Source organism: Macrotis lagotis, chromosome 2 (genome assembly GCF_037893015.1).
Source record: "Macrotis lagotis isolate mMagLag1 chromosome 2, bilby.v1.9.chrom.fasta, whole genome shotgun sequence".
NCBI classification, from domain to species: Eukaryota; Metazoa; Chordata; class Mammalia; order Peramelemorphia; family Peramelidae; genus Macrotis; species Macrotis lagotis.
This window is the reverse complement of record NC_133659.1, coordinates 26,238,514-26,262,587: the sequence shown is the minus strand read 5'-3', so window position 1 is coordinate 26,262,587 and position 24,074 is coordinate 26,238,514. Positions and strand designations below refer to the sequence as shown.

Sequence of the window (24,074 nt, the reverse complement as noted above, 5' to 3'; positions counted from 1 at the left end):
GGTCAAATTTGAACTCAGGTCCTTCTGACTCCAGGACTGGTGCTCTATCCACTGAGCCTCCTAGCTGCCCCACAGCATCTCATTTTTAAGACTTTCCCTTTCCAAAGATCACCCTTTTTTTTTTTTTAAACAGAGAGCAAAACTGAGGCATCTATAATTGGGCAAGTTATACTAGGTATAACCATTACAGGTTTTGCTTCCTGGTCCCCTCTCTCCAAATGACCAACCATAAAACAACCAAAAAAGCATTAAATGCCCTGTGAATAGACAATATTCTTTATCATGGCAGAAAATAAAAGATAAATTATGTCAACCAGGGAACACAAGTCCCAAGTTAGGAGCTGCTTGATTGGGTCAAGTGATTGTCATGAGATACGGACTTGGTTCTCTGGGATATGGGAAAGGGAGTCAAGGGTTCGAACAGAAATTTCCTTTAAAACTTACAGTGAAGAAATTACTTTTTTTTTTTGTAGCAACTACTGCCAAAATGCAAATAGCTGAGGACCCTTTTGTTAGATTAATGAACAGAAACAATGAAATATGGTTCCAGAGCAACAGTAAATGTTAACATTAGAGATATATAAATTGTGAAGAGACATGGGCTAAGCGCCAAATGATCACTGACGATTTTTTGAGAGAAGATGTCCTACCTTGCCAGAAGTCAAAATAAACTTATCAAACACATAATGCATTTCTGGAGGGCAGGGCTGGTCTTCATCCTTAAGGTCACAGGCCTCTGCCAGGGCTTGGCAGTGGGGAGAGGTAGCTGATGTGTCATTGTCAGTGCATGGAGTCGGCTGCAAAGACTTGGGTTCCAAATCTGCCCTGCAAAGGGTCCCCTCCAGTTCGTTCCCGGCGTCTGGGTCTGGCGACCTGTGCTCCTGGCAGTTACACTGGGGGCTGGGGTCCTCTTTTGAAGAAGCCTCAGAGGGCTCCAAGTGAAGCTGCTCTTCCAAAGAGGCGGGCTCTGGTTCACCACCCTCACCATCGTGGGATGTCCCAGGTTCCCGAGCATTCTCATTGCAAGTGGAGTCACCCGTGTCCAGTTTCTTTCCTCCAAAGCCTCCCTCCTTCCTACATCTCTGGGAGGCACCCTCCGGCTGGTCACACTCATCAACATGACAAATGTGAGCTCCTCCGCATGGACTTCCCAGTTTGGTCTTCTCAGTACTTTCCCCTGGGAGGGGGCAACCACTGGGACCCCCATCTCCAGACTTAGCAAGCTTCTTGTTGCTCATTTTCCCCCTCTCCTTCTTCCTGGAATCCACCTTAGACTTATTCCCGTCTTTACTCTGAGGACAAGCAAAATATTTATAGGCTGTCCTGAACCTCTCCAGGATATATTCAAACACCATCTGGCTATTCAAACTCCGTGCAACATTCCTCTTGAGTGCAAAAGGGTCTAGTGGAAAAGAAAAAGGCCAGCATGTTAATATGGGTTTCTAAAATGCACTTAAAAATCCATGCCTTAGCTCTTCACTCTATGACTCTCATCTCAAAGTAAGGCCTGTCCTGTCCTCATGGAGCACAGACAACCATAAAAAAAGGACAGTGAGACGTGCAGGCAGGGCAAAATGATGCTCAGCTATGGGAGGGTCCTCGGAGCCTTGGGGGAACCTGGGAGGAAGTGGGGGGGCATCCTGAAATGAGTGCTGGGTTTGAATCCTGTCAGACAAGCCACTTCCCTCAAGCCTTGTCATGTACAGGATGAAATGGGTGGCTGCAGGCAACCTCTAATGCACTTTTCAGCTCTCAACCTACATCCTAGGTGATGGTGTCTGGACTGAGGCTTGGAGAGGTGGAGGATGGAACAGCACCAATAAAAAGGACCAAGTGTGAGGAACAGAGGCAAGGGAAAGGGCTGGAACCACTGGCTAAGGAAAAAGGCAGGTGGCCCATTCAGAATTAGATTACACTTTGATAAGAGACAAAGACACAAGAATCTTAATAGGAATTAGGGAAAAAAAATGATGAAGATGACCACCAGATTTTAAAATATAATATATGCAGTATTTATTTAGTGCCAGAGAAAAATAAGACAAAAAAAAGTCAAGGAAACAGAGAACCCCAAACTGGGGCCAAATGAATGTGAGATGGATCCTGTTGGAGGACTCAAAAGAAAGGAACCTGGACCTCACTGGAGTGAAAAATGAGTTTAGATTCATACTTTATAATCCCATATCCATTATGAAAAGAAGTTCCTCATGTTTCAACTAGTGAAAATTTTTTCCCAAACCAGCCTTAGGATAAAAATCATTAGAAAAAAGAATGACATTTATCCACTGCAAGTAGCATAAAAAGTCATCAAATGATTAGAAAAAACTATTATTGGGATTTTTGAGGAACAATTCAACAAATAGTTATATGAACATAATGGAAAATAACTGGAGTTATATGTTACATAACTAAACACAGACTAGATGTAACAGCATATTATATAACCAAATATTCCATAAGGAACAGGGGAAAAAAGAGGAATTTCAGAAATAAGAGGAACTGGGTGGGGGACGGCTAGGTGGCACAGTGGATGAAGCACTGGCCCCGGAGTCAGGAGTACCTGGGTTCAAATCCGGTCTCAGACACTTAATAATTACCTAGCTGTGTGGCCTTGGGCAAGCCACTTAACCCCCGGTTGCCTTGCAAAAAAACCTTAAAAAAAAAAAAAGAGGAACTGGGCGAGACTTGAAATAGAGCCAAGCAAGTAACAAGAGGAGAACAATATAACAAAAAAGCAAATGAAGAAACACTAAAACAAAAATCACAGACACCACTACTCCTCCCCATTTCTATCAGCTGGCTAAGATTGATTTCACGTGACTGATTCTGTAATATGCTTCCTTCTTCTCTATCGAAAGATGGGGGATCCTATGGGAAGAAGTATGGAGAACCTTTATGGGGAACTGGTGTAAAAAACCAAAATACATCCAAAGAAAGTTGCTAACTAAAGGACTTTATGCAACACAATGTATCTAAAATAAATCATGGGGAAGGGGAACATGGCAACTACTTCTGATAAAAATATGACATTTGGAACAAATAGAAATTGCCAAGTGATAGTCATTCTTCAGTGCATAAGGAATATGAACAGCATTTGTGGGGGGGTGGGGGTGGAGAACAAACTGCTAATCACAATTTGAAAAACTCTTCCTATTCTCAGAGAGATGCCAATTAAAGCCAAGCTAAGGCACGCTGCCACAGGCCCAGCTCATTGGCAAAATTCCTTTTTGCTGAAATGCCACAGACTTGTGTCTTGGAGGGGATGGGAACTCCCTTCACCAACACACATCACAACTCTCTCCAACTTATTGCCTAGGAAAGTTTCCTGAGGCTCAGGAAGACTTAGCAACCACACCATTAGCAAGTTCAAGTGCCAGAGGCCAGCACTCTATCTTCCTCCTGTACTGTCCTACCTCTCAAAAGATGGTCTAAAGACAGTAAGATTTAACATGGATGGAGCTGTGGGGAAAGGGACAGTCTATAACATTGCTAGTGTAATCGTGAATTGGTACAATCTGCCAGGAAACAATAACTCATAAAACACACAATGTGACTATAACTGATGTTCTAATGATGCCATTAAAAGGGAAAACCCACCTCACTATACAAAATCATTCAGTCACTTTATCTGTGATAATGAAAAAATGGAAACACTATATTTGTTCAAGATTGTGGAATGGCTAAAGTGTGGCATATTAACATTATGGAATGTTATTTCACCATCAAAATGACATGAAAAGGACAAAGAAAGATGGAAACATGTATACCAAAGTATAGCAAAGGAAACAAAAGTCAGAATGACTGCACATACAGTGGGTGAGAACTATTTCAGAACAGCATCAAAATTGTATGAGTTTGATGGGAAAGAGATTAGAAAGAAACACAAAGAAAAAAGTTATTTTTTTAAGTTTTTTTTTAAATTAAAATGTGAAATGTTAGGGGCTTAAGGTTTTATTTGGGATTCTACTCCTCATTTTATTTGTTAATTGTTAAGATTATTCTTTTTAAAGGTAAGCAAGGAACCACAGTGGTTGCATGAGACGGTGGACACTTGAGAAATAACACAGAACCATTGATTTCATTAGAAATTCTCTGTGAGTATCCTACCTGTCACTCCATCTTTTAAGCCTTCACTTCTCAGATTTTTAGGGTGAAGAACACTGATTTAAATCACACTTACAAGAGATTAATCAGACAGAAAAAGGGGAACAAGCAAACAAGGTAGGCATGGGGCTGTGGGCAGATGAAAAGCTGATCCACAGTCTTTACTTAAATAACACCACCTTTAGGCCCATAGGAGTTAAGGCTGCAAAGAAGTCATCTGGCTCAGTGCCCTCATTTCACCAATAAAGAAACTAAGTCTCTTGGAGAGGAGATGACCCTGGCCATCTATCGCTGGTCTTGGAAGAGAGGAGTGTTTCAATCCCAGCGCTTCCTGTGAACTTTGGGTAAGCCACCCCACTTCTCTAGGCCCCTGTTCCCTCATATAGAGTTCTTTCTAATGATAATCTCTATGATACTATATAAATTTTTATTTCCCCTTACTTCTCTATATAAACACAATGTTTATGAACAGAATGGAGTTTTATTTTTAAAACCTGAAGAGAAATAATATCATCCCCAAAAATGATCATTGAAAGACAGGATGAACTCTTCCAGGCACAGGGAAATAAAAGAATCTGGGGAAGAGGCCACTGGTCTTAGTAACTGAGACACAGAATCTTCCTAAGCCCAGTATTTAAACTCAGAGATTCCTGACAATTCTTGCTATTGTTTTTCTCCTTTCTGATTTTCTATCCTGGTTGCAAACAGAGAAAATTTAGGGTAAAGGATTGAGAACAATGTTCCTCCCTAGGAGGAGCCCTGGACTTCAAGAGTCTGAGTCACCAGGTGTGGGACCTTCAGTGAACTCCCTCAGTGCTAACCCCAGTTTCTTTATCTCTAAAATGAGGATAATTCTGCTCTCTAATGATTGTAGATTAGGACATTTTTGTAAACATTAGTATGCTCTCTAAAAGGAAGCCTTGTGCTACAAGGGAGAAACTTGTCTAGGTCTGGGTAGATGGGTGACCAAGTCCACAAGGACAGTAGTAGATACCAGTCTAATGAAGCAAATAGAGAAAAAAAAATTAAGGACCGTGGTTCAATTTCCAACTCTTAAGAAAGTTTTAAAAACTTTATGGAGTTACATCTTCTGAATGCAGACTTTTGAAGCTGTCCTATTATCTTCTGTCAAAAGGTTTCAAGTTTTCATTATGTTTCTAATTCTGTACTTTTTTTGTGGCAATTATTCTTTTACATCTAAGTCACATTTAACAAATATTTTATCAATCATTTCGGTAGACAATTGGAGGGTAAGAGACAATGAAATGAGTGGATTCAAAAAGACAAAGTCAACAAATTTTAAAAAGATTTCACATTTTTTTTAAATAGCCTCATTGAATCTTTGCACTGAAAGAGCTCTTAGAGGTCCATTCCAATACCCTTCACTGTACAACCTGGGAAACTGAGGCCTAGAAAAGGTCAGCAACCTCACCAAGGTCAAATGCCCAGCCCTTGAGAATCCTGGGTAAGAGCCTGCACTTTTGGCTTTTCCCAGCAGTGCTCTACAGTAGAAAGCTATCCCTCAGGTGACAGAGGAAGTGACTGGCTTGTGGGAACCCAACTGTTAAGGTAGTGCTCAAACCTAACTCATTCTGCTCCCCCCCCCAACCCCGATCCACTCTCCTACAAGAGAGGAGGAAGCCATGTAGGCATCCTGGCAGGTAGCAGGTTGGCCACAACCGCAGGGAAGGAGGCCCAGCTTCCAGGCTCGTGGTGCCCACGCCCCTCCACCAAATCACACTGGCCACTCCCCATGATACCACGTGAGCACACATATTATAGCTGTGTGACAGTGAGCAGTGTACACTGCCCAACTTCAGCATAAGGTGCGCTTATCTATAAAATGAGTAACTTTTGGACCCCAAGTTCCACAACTGTTATTGTGAGAGAGACCTCCTGGGGTCACTGGTTAAACAAACTGATGAAAACATGAAATGGTGACCTCGAAGCATATAAAGCATCGCATAGAAACTGAGGCATTCACAATGCTGAATTAGAAAGATGAGAAGTGACACAGAAATGAAAACTTGCTAAATGAAATAACACACATCATCCCACCTTCAATGGCTATTCGCCTTTTAGGCCAGTTTTTGTTCTCTCGTGTTAAGAGTTCTTGTACCCGTACGCTTATGACATATTCCTCCAAAGCAAATTCCAGTGTGTAAAACTTTAACAGCTCTAACCATAATTGTCCCAGGGATACCTGATTTGGTATTTCCAACGCTAAAGGAGACTGGAAGAGAAAAGATATTGGTTGTCACATAAGCCTGGCTGCAATGAATACTTTTGACACTCCAGAAAAGGCTGAGAAGCCCCATGGTTATGGATAGGTGCCCCTATATGGTGGAAGAAGACATCTGGCGGATCCTCTAGGGAAGAGTTGTGGGAAAACATTGGCAAGAATTGCATTGGGCGGGAAGGCACTGAAGGCTTGCAACATGGTGTCTAATCCTGTCTCTGTCACTAATTAGCTGTTATTGCAAGGAGCACCCAAGCCAATGAAATTACAGCTCTAAGAGTTGCTAATATTAAAATAAGTCAATGCTTAAAAAAAAATCTAAACCCAAAGAATATAACCCTTAAGAAATTGCCTTAAGTATCCCATAGGACTTAGAAAGCCTAGCCAGGAAAGAGCAGGCAAGAGCAAAAAAGCACCCCCCCCACCCCCCCCACCCCCCGCCCAGGCAGATGCAGGGAAGACTCACCTTGCCGTATTTCTCCTTGGCAGTGCCACTCTGGGTGTCTGATTCTGAACTGGTGGGCTTCTTGGTGCCACTTCTCTGATCAGTTTTTGCTTTATTTTCAGAGGCACCTGAGTTCTTCCCAGGCCCACTGGGCATAGGTTTGTATTCCCACTTCACAAACTTCTCATCTTCGATGCCCTTCAGCTGATGGTCATCAACTCGTTTTGAATCAAAGCCTTCAATCTAAAACAGAAGTATTCCAAGATGGTCAAGGAAAGGAATTAAAAAGAACATCAGTCAAACAGAGAAACCAAAATTTCACCTTTCAAAGAAAAAAATTAGCAAATGACTGTATTTCACTGAACACCACAGCACCTATTCATTTGGCAACATTTATTAAGAACCATGGACAGAAGTCTGGGCCAATGAATTTTTAGGAAGATTCAAAGTTCAGATAAAATCCCTGCCTGCTTTCATAGAGTTTATAGACTAGGAATGGATACAGACATGACCTACCCTATGAGAGGTGCTATACCAAGAAGCCACTTCCTTAAGGAGGAAGGCAAGCATTGGCGCATATCTTTATTCTGAAGGCTGCACTTGCAATCAGGGAACCATAGAACAGAAGATAAAACTTCATGGAGATGAACAGTCCAAAAAATCCACCTCCTAAGTTTGATCTTAAACTCTGAAAAATCTGCAATCCTGATTAAAACTGTCCTAAGACACTATATCACTTCCAATTCTGTTTCCCCAAAGGCCCTTCCTTTGCTCATTATTCTTGGTTTTCCAGGTCAAAGAGGAGGAGGAGTAAGAGAAGGAGGAAGAAGGATGTGTTCTTTTCCAAACTCCTCCTTCAAAACAAGTCCTCCATCAGAAGAACTGAAATTTTTTTCAAGGTCCATCTGCTGGCACCTCACTCTTCCTATCTTTGCCAGGACTGGGTCACTGCTCTTATTCAATGGTTCTAGTACTTTCCTCCTCTCCATCCTATGTCCTCAGGGATCTCCAATTATTATACTGACAAATGCCTCAAACTAAAGGCACAATTGCTCAATTTCTCCAGCTACAACAAACTTCTCTATTCCATTTTAACCACTTATTGACCTTAATCTTGTGCCAAGAGGCACTCATCTCCAAAATCCAGAACTTTAAAGTTCTATTCTTTGTTTTTTAACTTTTAGAAAGATTTTGAGTTTTATAATTCCCCCCACCCCCTACAGAAGGCAGTCTGTCAGTTAAAGTTCTATTCTTTGACCACAATCTCTTTTAGTTTTTCCTACTAAAAGACCTCTTTGGTGTGATCTTTGGTTCCTTGAATCATCCCTCTTTTCCCAAGTTCATTACCACTCCAGGACTCATTCCCAACTTTGTTCAAGAGGCTTTCAACTTTGTCTCACTAGCTTATATCACTCCCCTTTTTTCCTTTCCCTATCTGTCACTTCAGACACTGGTCAATCTTCACCTCTAAGTATACTCTACCATCCTTTTTCTGATTCTGCTTAACAAATGCCAAATGTCAAAGGATAAAGATACAAATAGAATTAATGGTACTCATTTCTGCCATGGCTTGACAAGCATCCTAACCCAGAACTATTTTTCTTCCTCTATCTGCTCATGTTTCTGATATTACCATTTATTTCTGTTGGAAATACCACCATTCACCTTCTTTCCTATGTTGATGATCTTCGAGATACCTCTGACTCTGCCATTTCCCTTGATTCTCTTGTCCCATGTACCAGGTGCTGCTGATTCCACTTTTGTAACATCTCAAATCCATCTCAGTTTCATTTCTTTCATGACCACTGTCATCACCTGAGGATAATGTACCATCACTACCTCCACCTGCCCTGCTGCCATGATCTCCTAACATGATCTTTCTGCCTTCTTTCTCTCTCCTTCTCCTCCAGTCTTTACATCTTTTTTATGCACATTCTAGCCTTATGCCTTTAGAGGGGGGGACTTTTCACCTTTTTTTGTCATTGACCCCTTTGGGCAGTCTGGGGAAATATATGGATCCTGTCTCAGAATCACTAATTTTCAGTTAATAAAAATAAACATGTAATATTTTTTTTTTCTAATCCAAACACATGGACCCCTCCTGACATCTATTCATGGAGTTGGTTACAGCCAACCTTAACCAACAGACTAAGAACTATCCTAACTCAGTATCTCCTACCACCTAAATGCCTAAGCCTGGCCTTCAAACTTCTCAACAGGGTGGCCCTGCTCCACCTTTACAAGCTAATCTCACACATTCTTTACTTCCACCAAACAGCTGGGTGGTCCAAGGCACATTGAAACTCTGCCTGCTTCAGCTTCTTCATTTGTGAAATGGGGATGATAACATCCCTGCTTCTCAGCACTGGTAGGGGAATCTTATTCCTTTCCTTCTCCCTATTGGGACTGTAAGCTAGGATGGCAAAGACTCCTCTCTCAGCATTTCAATCTTTCCTGGATGATGCCCAGGGTAAATGCTTTGTAGCCATGACATGAGGGGCAGGGCAAGAGAGGTCTGGAGAATAAGCACATTCAGTCAGTGCAGCCAGGACCATTTCCCTACACACAACCAAGAGCATGTGCACACTTACCCAACTGCCTAAATAGGAAGGAAGAAGAGGAGGCTTTCTTTGTTGAAGGAAAAACATCACCATTAAAGCAAAAGAGTATGAAGGGATCCCCCCTTCAGCTTGGCAGTCAATATGGCACAACTGGAAAACAAAAGAGGGAAATTAACACCAATTAAACTTTTACTCAGAAAATGAGTTCTTTGCCCAGACGAACTAGGAAAATGTGCACCAGAACATAGTAAACTCCCATTTATCCAGAATGAAAGAGGAACATTGTGTTGAGAAGGCAGCCCTAGCCCTAGAACCAAAAGACTTGTCTCAAGCCTTCTGGACATTTCTCACTGATGACCTCAGGGTGCCATCTTGGATACAGGGTGGTAACCTTCATGATGTCTGAACCTCTCTTAAGTGATGGGAGGACTGACATCAATCTGAGTTGTTCTCATCAGGATTAGGGCTGGGCTATTCTGATTCCCAGAATATTCTAGTTAACAGAGAGTTACTACCCAGATGTATGCATGTACACAAACACATGCAGGTATACATCTCTCTGGCCTTTGCTAAAGCTCATTACCACCTCTCATCACAAGGCTGAGATGGTGCTGGGTTCTCCAGAGCTCTGCCGATGGACCACAAGAACTGGCAGAGTCTCCCTCCCTCCCTCCTGACTGCAAAGACTCTGAGGGTAGGCCAGCAGTCCATATGCCTGTCACCTGAGTATGGTAAAGAGGTTCCTTGTACTAGGATTGGAAACCAGGTATAACTAGTTTCTGGCTACAGCAACTGATGAAACTACTGAATAAGACAGGAGGGGTGCAGATTCAGCCTGGGTAGGAAGGTCACCCATAAAGCTGAAGTGATGCCTTCCTGAAGGAATTACATGCATTGACTATACAGGTCTTGCTCTTCAATAGTCATTTCAGTTGTATGGACCCACTGGGGATTTTACTGGCAGAGATACTAGACTATCTCCCTTCTCTAGCTAATTTTACAGATAAGGAAATAAGGTAAACCAGGTGAAGTGACTTGTCCAGGGTCAATCACCCAACTATTGTCTGAGGCCAGATTTGAATTCAGGAAGACTTATCAGGTCCTTCTGACTCCAGGTCCGGTACTCTATCCACTGTGCAGTTAGGTGGCACAGTGGATAGAGTACTGGACCTGGAGTCAGAAGGACCTGAGTTCAAATCCAGCCTCAGATACTTAATAATTACCTAGCTGGGTGACCTTGGGCAAATAACTTAACCCCATTGCCTTGCAAAAAACCAAAAAACAAACAATCAAAAGAATTACAAGATTGGGTCTTTGGTACAAGACAAAAAGGAAGGATGCCAACACAATGAAGGCCTTCTGGGAGGTAAGACCCAGGAAAGGGCAGGATGGATGGGTTGTAGAGGTCCTCAGGCAGATGAGGTAGCAGAGAAAAAAGGATACATTTCTTCAAAATTTTTATTTTTTTAGGGCAATGATGTTAAATGACTTGCCCAAGGTCACACAGCTAGGCAACGATTAAGTGTCTGAGGCTGGATTTGAAGTCAGGTCTTCCAGACTCCAGGGCCAGTGCTCTGTCCTCTGCACCACCTAGCTGCCTTGAAGCATGCATTTTCTGATTCTATGACTTCAACTTCCTTGGAGGGGCTCTCAATCCACAAGAGCCACAGTTCTGTATGCTCCTCGCAGGCAATGGTTCTGAATAGGATTAGAACCTCCAACACAGAGCCCAGATTGAAAGAGAAGATCCTTTCCATGTGAGTCTCTCTTTCAGATGCCAATGACAGTCAAAGTTACCAGTTCTTGGGTCAGTGGTTAAACAGGGATTGTCAGAGAGGTAACCAACTCCCCTGCCTTTGATGAGCTGGAGATAAGAAGACTCACAAGCTGGGGATAAAGGGAGCTTTAACTAGACTTCAATTCTCTACTAGAAGGTTAAGAATGCAGCTACTTTGACAATGAGATTGCCAGATATGATCATTCAGATTCAGTCTGTCCTAGAACACACAGTAAACAGTCAATGATGATCTGAAGATGTGAGGCATGGATTTAATCTCCATTGGAGCTTTTCTGGGCTTAAACTAGAGGAAACTACAGAGACTACCCTAATATATAAGTACAATTTGGAAGACTTAAGAGGGAAAAACTTCCCTAGAGACCAGGCAGTATAATTATAACACTAGCTTGACAAGTCATTGGCAATAAATTGGGAGAAGAAAAGCTATGAAATGAAGAGGCCAGGCTATCTTTGTCATGATCCAAGCAAGGTGAACAACAGCCTTTCCAAGCTCTACCAGAGCCCTGGAAAGCACACATTCCTTTGGGGAAATCAAAGCTAAAAGAAGCCCAGAATCACAGGGACCAGATTCTATTTTGAGGGTGATAGTCAAGGGAGAGTGAAGATTGAGAAGTTATGTGGTTTTCTGAGACAATAAGCTGTCAGAGTTCTCTGCTGACTTCAACACCACTGCTTTGGGAGAGAGTTTAAAGAAGTTACTGTTGCCAAGGGAACTTATTACCTGGGGACCAATCCTTTTCCTTTGGATTTTTTTTTTTGGGGGGGGGGGGGGACTGGGCCAGGCCCTTCCTTGAAGACTTTTTCAGACTAGTGGGAGCTCCCAGAGCATACAAGCCATTGGTAGAGACTTTCAGAACCCAGGACAGTTCACCCCTCTGCCTCTGAGAGGCAGCAGAGAACTTTAGCTGCCATGTTAGTGCCAGAAAAATCTGGGGGCTATTTGAAAAGTGAGGTACTTTCTCCCAGGTTCCACTTACCCTAGCCCAGTAGCGGAAAGCTAACACCAAGGGGGTTAGGACAGGCTCGAGCTTGCCAAGAGCAGCAAGCAAATCAGTTGTGAGGCATGCCACATCATTTCCAGCGCTCACCTTACAGATTAAACCACTGTCAAAAAAAAAAAAAACATACTTCATTTGAACTACCCAAGGCCTCAGACAGTCTGCCACCCCCAAACCTGCAGCTAGCCTTCTCTACTCACAACACTTTCCCCCCAAAGCAAACATCCACTCAGGGTCTCGGATGCCACAGCCCTGGAGCGGGGGCCCCTTTTGTGACTGGCCTCATCTGGACAGAGGCCTTACTTGATGCACAATCATGCCTGGGCAGACTTTCAACTACTCTGCCTCTGTGGATTATTCTTAGAGAAAGTTCTCCAAAGGACTGATGGGTTAACATCTGAGCCACCTATCAAACTGGGTGGTGACTGAAATAGTGTCTTTATAGTACAGAGTTTCCTAGCTGGAAGGTGAGGAAATTTTGGCACAGAGAGGGCTGGTGACTTAGTCAAAACCCCCAGGTCAGGAGTGGAGCCCCAAGGAGAATACAAAAAGATGATCTTGGATTCCGAAAGGATACTGATCTCTGGATTATTTTCTTCATCTTTCATACTGAATTTTTTTCTGATCTACTGGTTGCTTCTTGCCATGTATGTATAAAAATAAATAAAACCCTATTCAAAACACTTTTTCCCTATTCTCCCAATTTATTGGCTGATCTATCCTTTCTAAGAAGAGGTCTCTAGTTCCAGTCTTTGCTCACACTCCCTTCTACTTTTTTCACCAGGCTTATTTGTGTGTACACTTTCCTGAAGCAACAACTGCGTCATTTTTCATCTAGCCCAGGGGCTAACAAAATGAGGCACTGAATATGTGTTGAATGCCTGAATACCTGTTGAATTGAATTGAATTATCCTTTGGATCAGTCTCTTGACCACAATGGAAGTAAATCCCTATGCCCCTACAAATTAGACTTTTAGGGAATTACCTGGTCTTTTCTGGAAGAAGTGTCTTAGAGGCCGGAAATTATTCCCAACCACGATGAGATAATCTATTATAGCCTTTCAAAAGGCAATGTTGTGAAACAAAAACAGGGGTAGAGAATATAATCCAAGGGGATTAGTGAAGAGTTAATTTTAAGAAGACAGTGTTTGGGAATCTCTGCCCTTACTACCACCTACTCTGTTCACAATGATCATTTAGGGTTGCTATTTTGGGTTATTTTTAATAATGATTTCAATTTCTATTTTCAAGATAGCTGACTAGAAGATCAAACATCAAAGGACACACACTAAAGTTTCAGCCAAATACAGGAAACTGAAGTACAAGGTTGAAGATTTGTATATGTTTGTTAAACCACCTATTTTCATTAAGTTCACTATTTTTCAGTTTAGGAACTAGGCTCTCAGAGAGCAAGAGAGAGAGAGAGAGAGCAGTTCAGAGATCCAAAAGGGAGACTTTCTTGCCTATTTGCTAGATTATTCCTTTAGTTTTTTTCCTCTATCATTATCACAACCCACCTCTTCACATCTTTGCAAAAGACAACAGGAACTTTGGCATGAAAGTCAGACTCCACCTCTGAGTATAATGCTGATAAGAAAAAACAAACAAATGTAAGATATATAATCAATAATTTAAATAATATATTCCATCTAGAATCTCATGAATTAGTTCTCAAAGACAATTCACATTTTCAGTATTGGCAGTGGAGGACTATCATCTTTTTCTATGCACTTGCTATGTAAATAGGGATTAGATCAGGAACATTCTAGAAATTCTAATTCATTTTTTTAAAAAAGGAACCCATAGACATTAAGGATCAACTGTTTTCCCCATCCAAAGTGTCCTCTATTTTGTTGAACGTGTTCTCTGCTAAGAATTGAGCTTTCTTATGTTGACTTTATAAGACAATAGCCTTACTAAGAGTCCTGTGGTGACTACCTCCAATGATTAAGGCTTTCCAATCCACATGCAAACAGAAGATTGCTAATACTACTAGACAGCTAGTATTCCTGCTGTTGCATGGCCCCAGATGCAGTGCTACCAATATGGATCTAAAACAAACAGGATGGTGAGTGTCTGTCTATCCCCTTCCTTCAGCCCATCACTAGAGACCCCAAAATAGCTGATTTAGCTATCTGATTTCCAGTTTACAGAAGATATCCAATACTGGTCAGAATAAGCTAGGAGACAGCTGGACTTGTGATATATGAAGAATAGCAAACATCTATAACTTAATACTGAGCAGGTACACATATGCAAGTGGGAATAAAAAGATCCATTTTGGTACTACATTTTTAACATTTCTCTATGTCAAAACAATAAGAGCAAAATTTCTTGATTATTCCAGAAGAAAAATAAAAAATAGCTAAAAGGAAGATAGATAGAATCTAAAACATAAATGGAAGTGATTAGTTTCAGTGGGTAAAAAATCCTGGACCTTGGGGCCAGGAAATCTAGGCTTGAATACTGTCTCAAACAGCGGTCTTAAACTACTGGTGTCTCAGTTTGTTCAACTATAAAATGGGATTGATACCTATGGATAACTGAGTCATTTCTATCATCATCAGTATTATTATTATTGTTACAGATAATGGTAAAAAGGTGGGAGAAAGAAAGGTGTACAGAATCATGCAGGCAACTGGGCTGATGATGGGCAGACAGTGGCAAAGACAGGACAGAGCCAAGAAGATGGCAGGGTTGAGTGGGAGAGGGGTTTTAGAGAGGTAATCCCTGAGCCTGATGCACATCTTTTGTACTAAGCACTTAAACCACATAAACAAAACACAAAAAAAACCAAAATTTGAAAAATGATAGTCACTGAAAATATCTTTACATTTCTTAAAATCAAAATGAATACAAGAGACATTCAAAGGAGCTTCTGTTTCCTTCTTTGGCTCCGTGTCCTTAACACTTAGCACAGGGTCCAAGACATAATAAGCACTTAATACATATGTTTGATTGACAATAAATGTTGTTTGATTATCAGAATGAGAAGCTCGAGGATCCTGGGAAAGGCAGAATGAGAAAGTGACCAGACACACGGTTGAGAAACAACTCACAGTTTGCTTTGGGCCAATGTGTATTGAGTTCTAGGCATACAAAGACAAAGACGAGCTAATTAGTATCTAAAGTCTTCCTGTGAAACAGATTCTGTACCAATTTTCTAATGGTTTTTTCTGCAAGCCAGAGCAAATCAGGAAGATGAGGCAGGTCTATGGTGTGTGCAAGATTTGATTCTTGTGCTTTCAGTTAAACTAACCTAACTAATTTGGGGCTATCAAACACCTTCAAATTCACAGAAAAATATATTGTACTGACACTCCCCCCCTTTTAAAGGCTCTCACTCTATCCCTCTTTTCATTATCAGAACCAGTTAGCTGTTTTGGCACAAGGACTTCTGTTTTCACAATACTCAAAATAAACCACAGAAAACCCAAACAAGTTGCAACTTTTAACAAAACTGCTTTAACTAGACTCGCTTTTGACTTTTTTCTAGGTTGCAAATAATCTCCTCCAAAGCTAGCATAGCTACTATTTAAATCCTAGGACAAGCACACTGAAAGAAATGTGGTATATGTCCAATGACTCAATTGGGCTAGGGATATGAATTTTAATTTTTTTTTTTTAGCTACATAACCAATTTAAACTGAACCTATCCTAACACACCCTTCTTTGGAGAGTGCCAATTAAAAAAAACAAAAACTTACCACAGTTTTTTAATATGTCAAGCACCTGAATCAGAACATCTGGGTGACTCATCTGAAAAAAATTACAAGATAAAATTAATACCAGTTTTCAATTCAGAGTAGAACATCAGAGTTAACCTCATGAAAGGGCATTTCAAGTTAAAATTATGGTCATAATTTTATTTAAAATTACAGAAATAAAAAGAAAAATCTGCGTTTTTTTTCCTTACCATCTCAGCCACAGAACTACAGTTTAGCAAATAATGTGGAATCTAATACTCAAGCACCGTTACAAGGACTTGTGAGTCCTTAGAAAAAGAACTGATTTTGCAATTTCACTGCAAAAGCAAAGGGGACATTTTCAATGCTTATTAGGAACACACTGCCCACAAGGCTAACCACTAAAATCTATTGCAAACAAGTTCATCAGAATCTTAATGTTTAATATTTATTGTATTGCTCTTAATGAAAGAGATGAATCTTTTGGAATGGAACTTGTGACAAACCCAAATTATGTCAGAACCAAACCTCAAAAAGTCCATTTATGATTCAACATTTATGATTCAAGATCTATGTACACAAATGATTAAAAAGAATTCTGCTTGCTGTCCACAGGCCTGACAGTGAGGCTGAGTATGAAAAGACCTGCACTGACAGTCAGGAGGCATAAAAGGAGACTCCAGTTGCCAAGTGACAGCTCATGAAGGTCAGTGGGTCAGTTACTTACCTCTCTGGCCCTTTGACCCCCTGACCAAAAGGCCTTCTGACCACAGCCTTGTTGGGAGGAAAGCTTTATGTCAATCTGGGAGTCCTCTCTCGAAAGGTGAACCGTTGCTATTATGATAATAATGGCCAGCCTCTAGAAGCAGATGAGGCCCCCACTCAGCCCCCTTCTGCCTAGGAGTATCTGCATGGATAAATACTTGCAGGACTTAGGCCTAAAGAGACTAATGTCCTCCTACTTTTGGGGAAGTTTCACCAGACAAAAGTGATGCAAAAATACTAAGTTCAGAGAACCATTGATGGGATACTTTTATGGTTACTTACCTTAGATGGAAATTTTACATCTATATTAACATCACTGCTTTTAAAAGCAAACCTAGTCAGAGAGGAGCCATACAGCCTAAGCGAACAGTCTGGAAGACAAGAGAGGTACATTAAGCAAAAACTACAGAAGCTAATTGTGCCCTAAGAAATGACAGCAAATAAACCCCAGACATGCCTCTTTCTGCCTCTCTCCTTCTCTAACAGGTGAGCTCTGATTAGCCACACGACCATGTCATTTTATGTTTCAGCGACTGAGGCATGACTTTCATTTTATTTTCATGAACAATTTAGCCTGGGGAGAATGGAACGATAAGGATACCTGCAAACTTGCAACAAACCAGTAAGGCTCTGACCACCTGGCACAGACTATTTACTACACATAAGAAGCAGCCTCTGAGAGAAGAAAAGCTTTGAGTACTAAGAGTGGATGAGCTTTTCAATGCTGAAGTAAAGGCAAGTCATTAATAACCATAACTACCAATGATCACAACTGGGATCTTCTTGGATGCTGTGACTGTGACTCTACTTTAGAGGAAGGTAAATGGGAGACAATTGGGCTAACCATCTCAGAGGTCTTCTCGATGGGACCAATTTGAAAGACATAATGCACTTAGGTACCCTAGGAGGACAAGGGTAGCCTCTCCCATGATTAAGGTGAGAATTAACAATCATTCATTTTGGAAAGGCAGGGGAGTTCTCACTAAACTGTGATGTTGTATCATTCTCTTCTTGATGAAGAAAATCTTGAGTTGCTATCAAATGATGTTTGAAAATTATCTAGTAACAAAGCGCAATAAAACTGATCATACTCTTTTGATCCAGCAATACCAATACTAGGCCTAGAACTAGAAGAAATCATAAAAAATGTTCCAGCTCTTTTTGTAGTGGCAAAGAATTAGAAACTGAGGGGATGCCCATCAATTGGGGAATGGCTGAACAAGTTATGTTATACGAATGTTATGGAGTACCATTCTGTAAAAAAACATTATTGGTCTGACTTTAGAGAAGTATGGAATGAATTACAAGAACTGATGCTGAGTGAAGGGAACAGAACCAAGAGAACATTGTACACATTAGCAACAATGTGAGTTGATCAACCTTGATGGATGTAGCTCCTCTCAGCTGTTCAGAGAACTAGGACAACCCTGGGAGACTGGCTATGGACAATGCTATCCCCCCCATCCAGAGGAAGAAAAACAAAACAGTAACAAAAAAACCCAAAACACCTACAGAATCTGAATGAACACTACATTCACTTTTTAAAAAAAAAAATTTCTCTTATATATTTCTTTCCTAAAAAAAGAAAAAAATTATCTGGCTAAATTAAAGAGGTACAGGTAATTTTCTCCTTTCCATTTTAAAAAAGGCACATCTTTAAGAAATGGGACAAAAGGCCACCTATGAGGAGAGTTCTTACTATTTCCAAGATACATGATTGGAAGTGAGTGCACTTGCCCTCCTGATGTTAAACCACAATCTTTCTATGCCTCAGCACTTTCATGGGTTGCTATGGTCAAAAATAATCACCACCTGTTGGCAAGTACACTGCCAATGACTTCCCAAACTTAATGAAAACTAATTTTCTCAGATGTCTGTCACATGGGCCTGCACCCAAAGCCCTGAGACTGGCAAGACTGACCAGATCTTTCCCAAGACACTGGCAGAGCCAATAAGGCTCCAGAGATGTATTGCAGTAGAGGGATATCCAATGTGCCTACACCACTTTCCCTAAGGCAACCTCCTAGGATCTGGCTACCTTCAAGCAACATGGGAGGAGACTGTTTCAACACTAACCCACTACCTAAACAGAAATTACAATAATATCAAAATCTAAACAATCACCTCTCTTCTCAACTCATCCTCAATGCCCCCTCTTTTGGGTTTTCTTCTGTAGAGCCCTCATGTCCCTTTCTCTGCGAGTCAAAAGTGCCCTCTGCTAATACTTTATTCACTGGGGCATGGTAGGGTGTGGTGTGGATGTGACCCTGGGTCTTTGATGGCTCCAAGCTAGTGTGACACCATCTCTGGCAAGGGAAGGAGGGTGCTACCCAAGGGTCAGTGTAGCTAAGCTTGGGCAGGCTCACAATCGTGTTGGCTGCAGGTTTTCAGTCACAGCAACTCAGAAAGGAATCTTTCTCAAGGCATGAAGCCTAAGGGGTTATATGAGCTGTAGGAATAGGAGGAACTTGTGGATCAAAAGCATAATCTTACAACTCCAAACCTATGGACAACTGCTGGGAAGGATGCCTTCTAGAAGATATACTTTTATTGACTTAAATTCTCCCTGGTCCCATGGTAAAACAGAAACCTAACATGATTAGCTCTTCACTATTCCATTTCTAAAACAATACAAATATATCATTTTCATAGGAGTCCCTGAAAAGCAGAGAAAAACTGCCTTTTAAAACAAAAATTTCAATAAAACTTTCATTTCGAGATAGAAAAAATGGGGGAAGAAGATGAAAGGCCTTGGGTCAGGCCTTAGAAGAAGAAAAGAAAAGCCCTTCGTGGAGGATGACAGTGATGATGGCAATGATGATGGTGAACCTCTGTACCTGGTAAACGCTGCTGTATAACCTTTTCCATTTCAGTCACAATTTCCTGCCGGAAGCCAAAGTCATTGTCCGAAATCCCTTGTTCTTTGGCTGCTTGCATGAGGGTGGAGCTCAAAGCAGCCAGCTGGGCAGGGGAAGGGGGTGGCAGGGCTCGGAGTTCATTTTCTTCCTGTTTTTCCTATCAGGGGGACAAAAAATTGCAAGGTGAAGTTATGGAGGCAGCATAAAGTAGCTTAGAAACCTCTGAGTTAGGAGTCAGAGGGCCTGGGTTTCGGGTCAACAAACATTTATAAAGTGCCTACTGCGTGCAAGGCCTTCTGCTAAGCACCATCTAAGAATCCTGCTTTATTATCTATTAATTCTCTGACTTGGAGTAAGTCCATCTCTGCACCTCAAATTTTTTCATCTATGAGGGTAAGGGGCCTGGACTAGATCATCTCTATCTAAGGACCCTTCCAGCTCTAAATCCTATTTCCAATTGAGTTTTAAAAATATCGACTAGGCATCTACCCAACACCTATTAAGTTTAAAATCTAGCAAGGAGAGGCAACATGTACATCAATTAATATAATAATTTCAAGAGGGAGAAAATCCAAGGTATCAGAGAAGAATCACAGAAAGGCCTCCTGGAGGAGGTGGCTGAGCAAAGATCCAGGTGGAGGAGAAAGTGCATTCCTGTCACAGGAGGCATGGGCCCAGAGGCAACAGATGGAATGGCTGACTCAAGGATCCATTGGACGGAAGGTCTGGTGTGGAACCAGTGAAAGAAGACCAGAAAGGTAAGGGAAAGTCAGATGAAATGTTAGATGGAAAAATCTCTAATTTATCTAAGAGGCAACAGCACAATGTTAAAAGATTTTTGAGTGGGGGTGAGCTCACATGGTCAGATATGGGCTTTAGAAATGTCAATTTAGCAGTTAGGATGATATTACAGGACAGAAAGAAGGGAAGAAGCATCTACTGGGTGTGCCAAATACTGTGCTAAGAACTAAACAAATATTCTCTATTTGATCCTCACAACAACCCTGTGAGGGCCTCATTTGACAGTTGAGGAAACTGGAGGCAAACAGGGGTAAATGACTTGCCCCAGGCCACACAGCTAGGCTGGGACTAGGTCTGAACTCAGGTCTTCCTGTCTCTAGCCCAAGTGCTCTGCTAAACCCCCTTGCCTCTAGAGAGATGACCAATTAAGGGGGATTACAATGATGTGAGGAGGGTCTGAATTAGGGTAGAGGTCTAAGAATGGAATGAAGAGGACAGATGCAAGAGATATTGTGAAGGCAGCATCAATGAGACTTGGAAAATAATTGGCCACAAGGATTGGGGGAACTCCAAGGTCTCCAGTTTGGGAGGAGGAATGGGTTTGGAAGGAAATAGGAGTTCTGATTTGCATGTGCTTTGTTTAAGAGAATGATGGGAAGTCCAGGGAGTGCTGTGTCCAGTAGACAGTTGGGAATCCAGGATTAGATAGCTAGCAGAAAGAAAGAAAGAGAGACAGACAATGAGAGACAGAGAACAGAGAAAGAACAGTGCCCAGGACACAGTCACGGGGCATTCATAGTTAGGGAGTAGTAAGCAACAGGAGAATCTATCTAATGAGAATTTGGATCGAACAAAGTAGGAGAACCAAGAGAAGACAGGGTCTGAGGAGCCAAGGGAAGAACGTTGTGGTCAAAATTCAAGAAAGGTCAGCCGCAGTAGTTAGGGAAAGGAGGAAGAGACTGAGAAAAGGCCATTGACTGAAGCAATTAAGAGAGAATCAGCATACAGAAAAAAATTGTACATGGTTTTTAAAATTCCTACTGCATGGAATAAAATCAGAATGCCTCCTTCTTTGCCTCAAACTCCCAGCATACCAGGTGCAACAAAGCAGGTGCTTGTGTTACAGAGAAGGCAAGAAGATTTTGTTTCAGCTGCAACTTAACATCTGTATTGTCACTTGGATAGAATCCAGCTGCCAAGTGTAGCCTCTTGTCCCTTGGGACAGGGAAAAAGGCAAACTTCTCTGAAAACCCTCTAGGAAACAGACGCCCTCTATTGCCAAGTGGCTCCAGGAAAATACAGGATGGTTGGATTTCACGCTGGAAAGGACCTTAGAGACCATCTAGTCCAATCTCCTCATGGCAAGCAGAACAACATGGGGAGAGGCAGGGAAGAGGTTAGTTCCATAGGAATGCTTATATATGAGTAATAAGCAATGTGGTGAAGGTAAGCAGACAAGCTCAGGGAATTAATGGCTTGGGGAAAGGCACCAACACTCCCTCAGATCATTGCTGACCACCAGTGGTCACTAATGTGCTGTGACCAAACCCCACCATAATGACATTTTGATGAAAGAACACTGGTTGGGGCAACATGACCCATGGATCCTCAACTCAGTTCATAGTAATACCGTCTGAGGCACTCCTAATTGACAACTAACTTTTCTCAGGTTGAGCCTCGACCGGAATGTCACAATTGCTCTGCCCTAAGAGAAGTTCCAAAACTGATTTGAGCCAAAGAGCTGAAAGGGGCCAAGACCGACCCTAACTTTACATCCGATCCAGGAGGAGAGAACCATCCCGGAGTCCTGGTCACACAGCTCCCATGGCTAGTCCTCCCCCTCTAGGCAGCCCCCCCCCCCCCCCCCCCCCCCCCCGCCAAGGTTAGTTCATTGTTAAACTCAAACTCTCCTGTGATGAAAGCTTGGCTAAAGATGGAGCTCACCTAGCCTTGGGAACTCTAAAGCCAGGGAAGCAAGATAACTCCCTTCTTTCAACGTCCTTGGGTCTATCTGCAATTCCCAATTAGAGGATGCCTCTTGGCCAAGCACCCATGTTTGCAGGCCCGCTTTTCTTCTTAAAAGGTTCAATCAACAGGGCATATTAGCAGCATGTTTAATGAGAAGATGATGCAAGAATACTTTAACAAAATTATTTTCACCTACACATAATGCTTTGTGTAGACTGGATCCCACAGGACCACAAACAGCTGACTGGGAGGTGGAAAATTCAGTGGGATGAGCCAATGGTCCAGTTGTTGGGAGAGACATGGAAAGAGCGAGCCAGGGATCATTGGATCTGGTGTTTTTAATAGATCTCTGCTCTCATAGTGTTGAGTGATGACAGGTTCAGATGAATGAATAAATGAACGAATGAAAGAAAAATAATGTTACATGACATGTTCTGAATAGTTTGTTGGGTAGTCATGGAAATCAAATACAAAAGGCAGTAAAGTACCTATACAGTGCTAATGGGATACAGTAGAGGTATCCATTGAAGGAGGCAAATTCAGAGTCAAATCTTTTTTTAAACAGTTCCCTGTATTGAACTATTACCAAAAGGCACACAAAGCCTACCCCCAAAAAGTCAGAAACCAAGTTTAGCCACATGAAAGCAGCTGCTTTGGCCAATACAACACATGGCCATTAGCTTGTCACTTCCCACCCTTTCTAATTTGGTGACGCCCCTCCCCCCAACATAGAAGAGAAGCACCCTGTTCTCTCTGCAGGTCCCTCAAGAAAGAGGTCCTCCAAAGAGTGATCAGGACACCATGTGGAGCGCTGCTCCTAGTTCAACATTCAGATTTTAGAGAATGGAAAGCGACTTTATGGGTACTTTGATCAAAAACTTGAATGGGACATTCTTTTTTGAAAACAAAAGGAACAACACCACACAAACTTACCGTGATGTTTTTCTTATGCCGTTTCTCTTTTATGTGCTTATGTGCTCCCTGGATATTTTCAATGTGAACTAAGCATAATTTGCATAGATATCGGCAATTGGTGTATTCCGGGGAGCGCTGAAAGAGAAAAGTGAAGAGGTAACAGGAGACTCAAAGCCCACACACACACAACACCAAATCTGGTTGTTCTCAGTCACTTCAGTGGAGTCGACAGAGCAAACCTTCAATGGCACTTTTCTTAAGGTTCCAAAGAGGTAAATTTACCAGGAACTAATTTAGGAAACCAAGAAAGTAAAACTTCATTGAGAGAAATGCCAATTCCTGCAAACTGTGTCCAAAAACTCACCTGCCCAAGTTAAGGATGGGAAAAATGTTTGGGGAGCCTCTGTACCCATCAGTACTATAAGCAATAGTATTTTCTGGCAACAAAACAGTCATGAGAATAACAGTTCCAGATCTAACCAGACAATATGTATTTATAGGCAAAGAAGAGAAAAGAATGCAACAGGATTGTCCCATCTAGTTCAAGGAAGACCAGAGTTCCAATCCTGTCTCTAATACTTAGTAGCCTGATGACCAAGAAGTTGTAATTAATCTTGAGACTCACTTTCCTCAATTGAAAAACAGAGGCCCCAATAATTGAAGTACTCCCTAGCTCACAAAGTGTTTGTGAAAAAAGTGCTTTTATCAATGGGAATATGGATGAGGATGCCAGAGGATCCCCATCATGAGCAAGACTTACTCCATGTGAATCTGATCCTTCCCACTCCTCCCCATCTGGCTGCCACCAGAGCCCATCCTCCGGTGGAGGTGGGAAGACCCAAGGTCTAACTCTGAGTTGCTTCCTTCACCCCTTCAGACTTCACTTTCTCTCTTCCATACAACAACCTCAGCGGACCATCTCCCAGGACTCCTCTATGACCCAGGTCAGCTAATGCAGAATGCACATGCAAAGCACTAGTGAAGGAGTGAGATGCTGTC

The 24,074-nt window shown here is 41.8% G+C and overlaps 1 protein-coding gene across 12 annotated transcripts in view; it reads right to left on the bottom strand.

Annotated features, from left to right (window-relative positions):
- TUT4 (terminal uridylyl transferase 4) overlaps positions 1 to 24,074 on the bottom strand; it is an 82,728-nt gene that overhangs the window by 40,478 nt on the left and 18,176 nt on the right. For 9 of the 12 annotated variants that reach the window (XM_074221431.1, XM_074221425.1, XM_074221426.1 and 6 more), the window contains exons 5-15: positions 23,094 to 23,210; positions 22,357 to 22,509; positions 19,431 to 19,608; positions 16,876 to 16,964; positions 15,850 to 15,901; positions 13,660 to 13,729; positions 12,122 to 12,248; positions 9,377 to 9,496; positions 6,807 to 7,028; positions 6,160 to 6,334; positions 651 to 1,402 (exon numbers count right to left, since the gene is read on the bottom strand). In XM_074221431.1, the coding sequence (XP_074077532.1) occupies positions 651 to 1,402; positions 6,160 to 6,334; positions 6,807 to 7,028; positions 9,377 to 9,496; positions 12,122 to 12,248; positions 13,660 to 13,729; positions 15,850 to 15,901; positions 16,876 to 16,964; positions 19,431 to 19,608; positions 22,357 to 22,509; positions 23,094 to 23,210 (2,055 nt within the window). The other 3 variants (XM_074221433.1, XM_074221434.1, XM_074221437.1) reach the window with 2 other exon arrangements.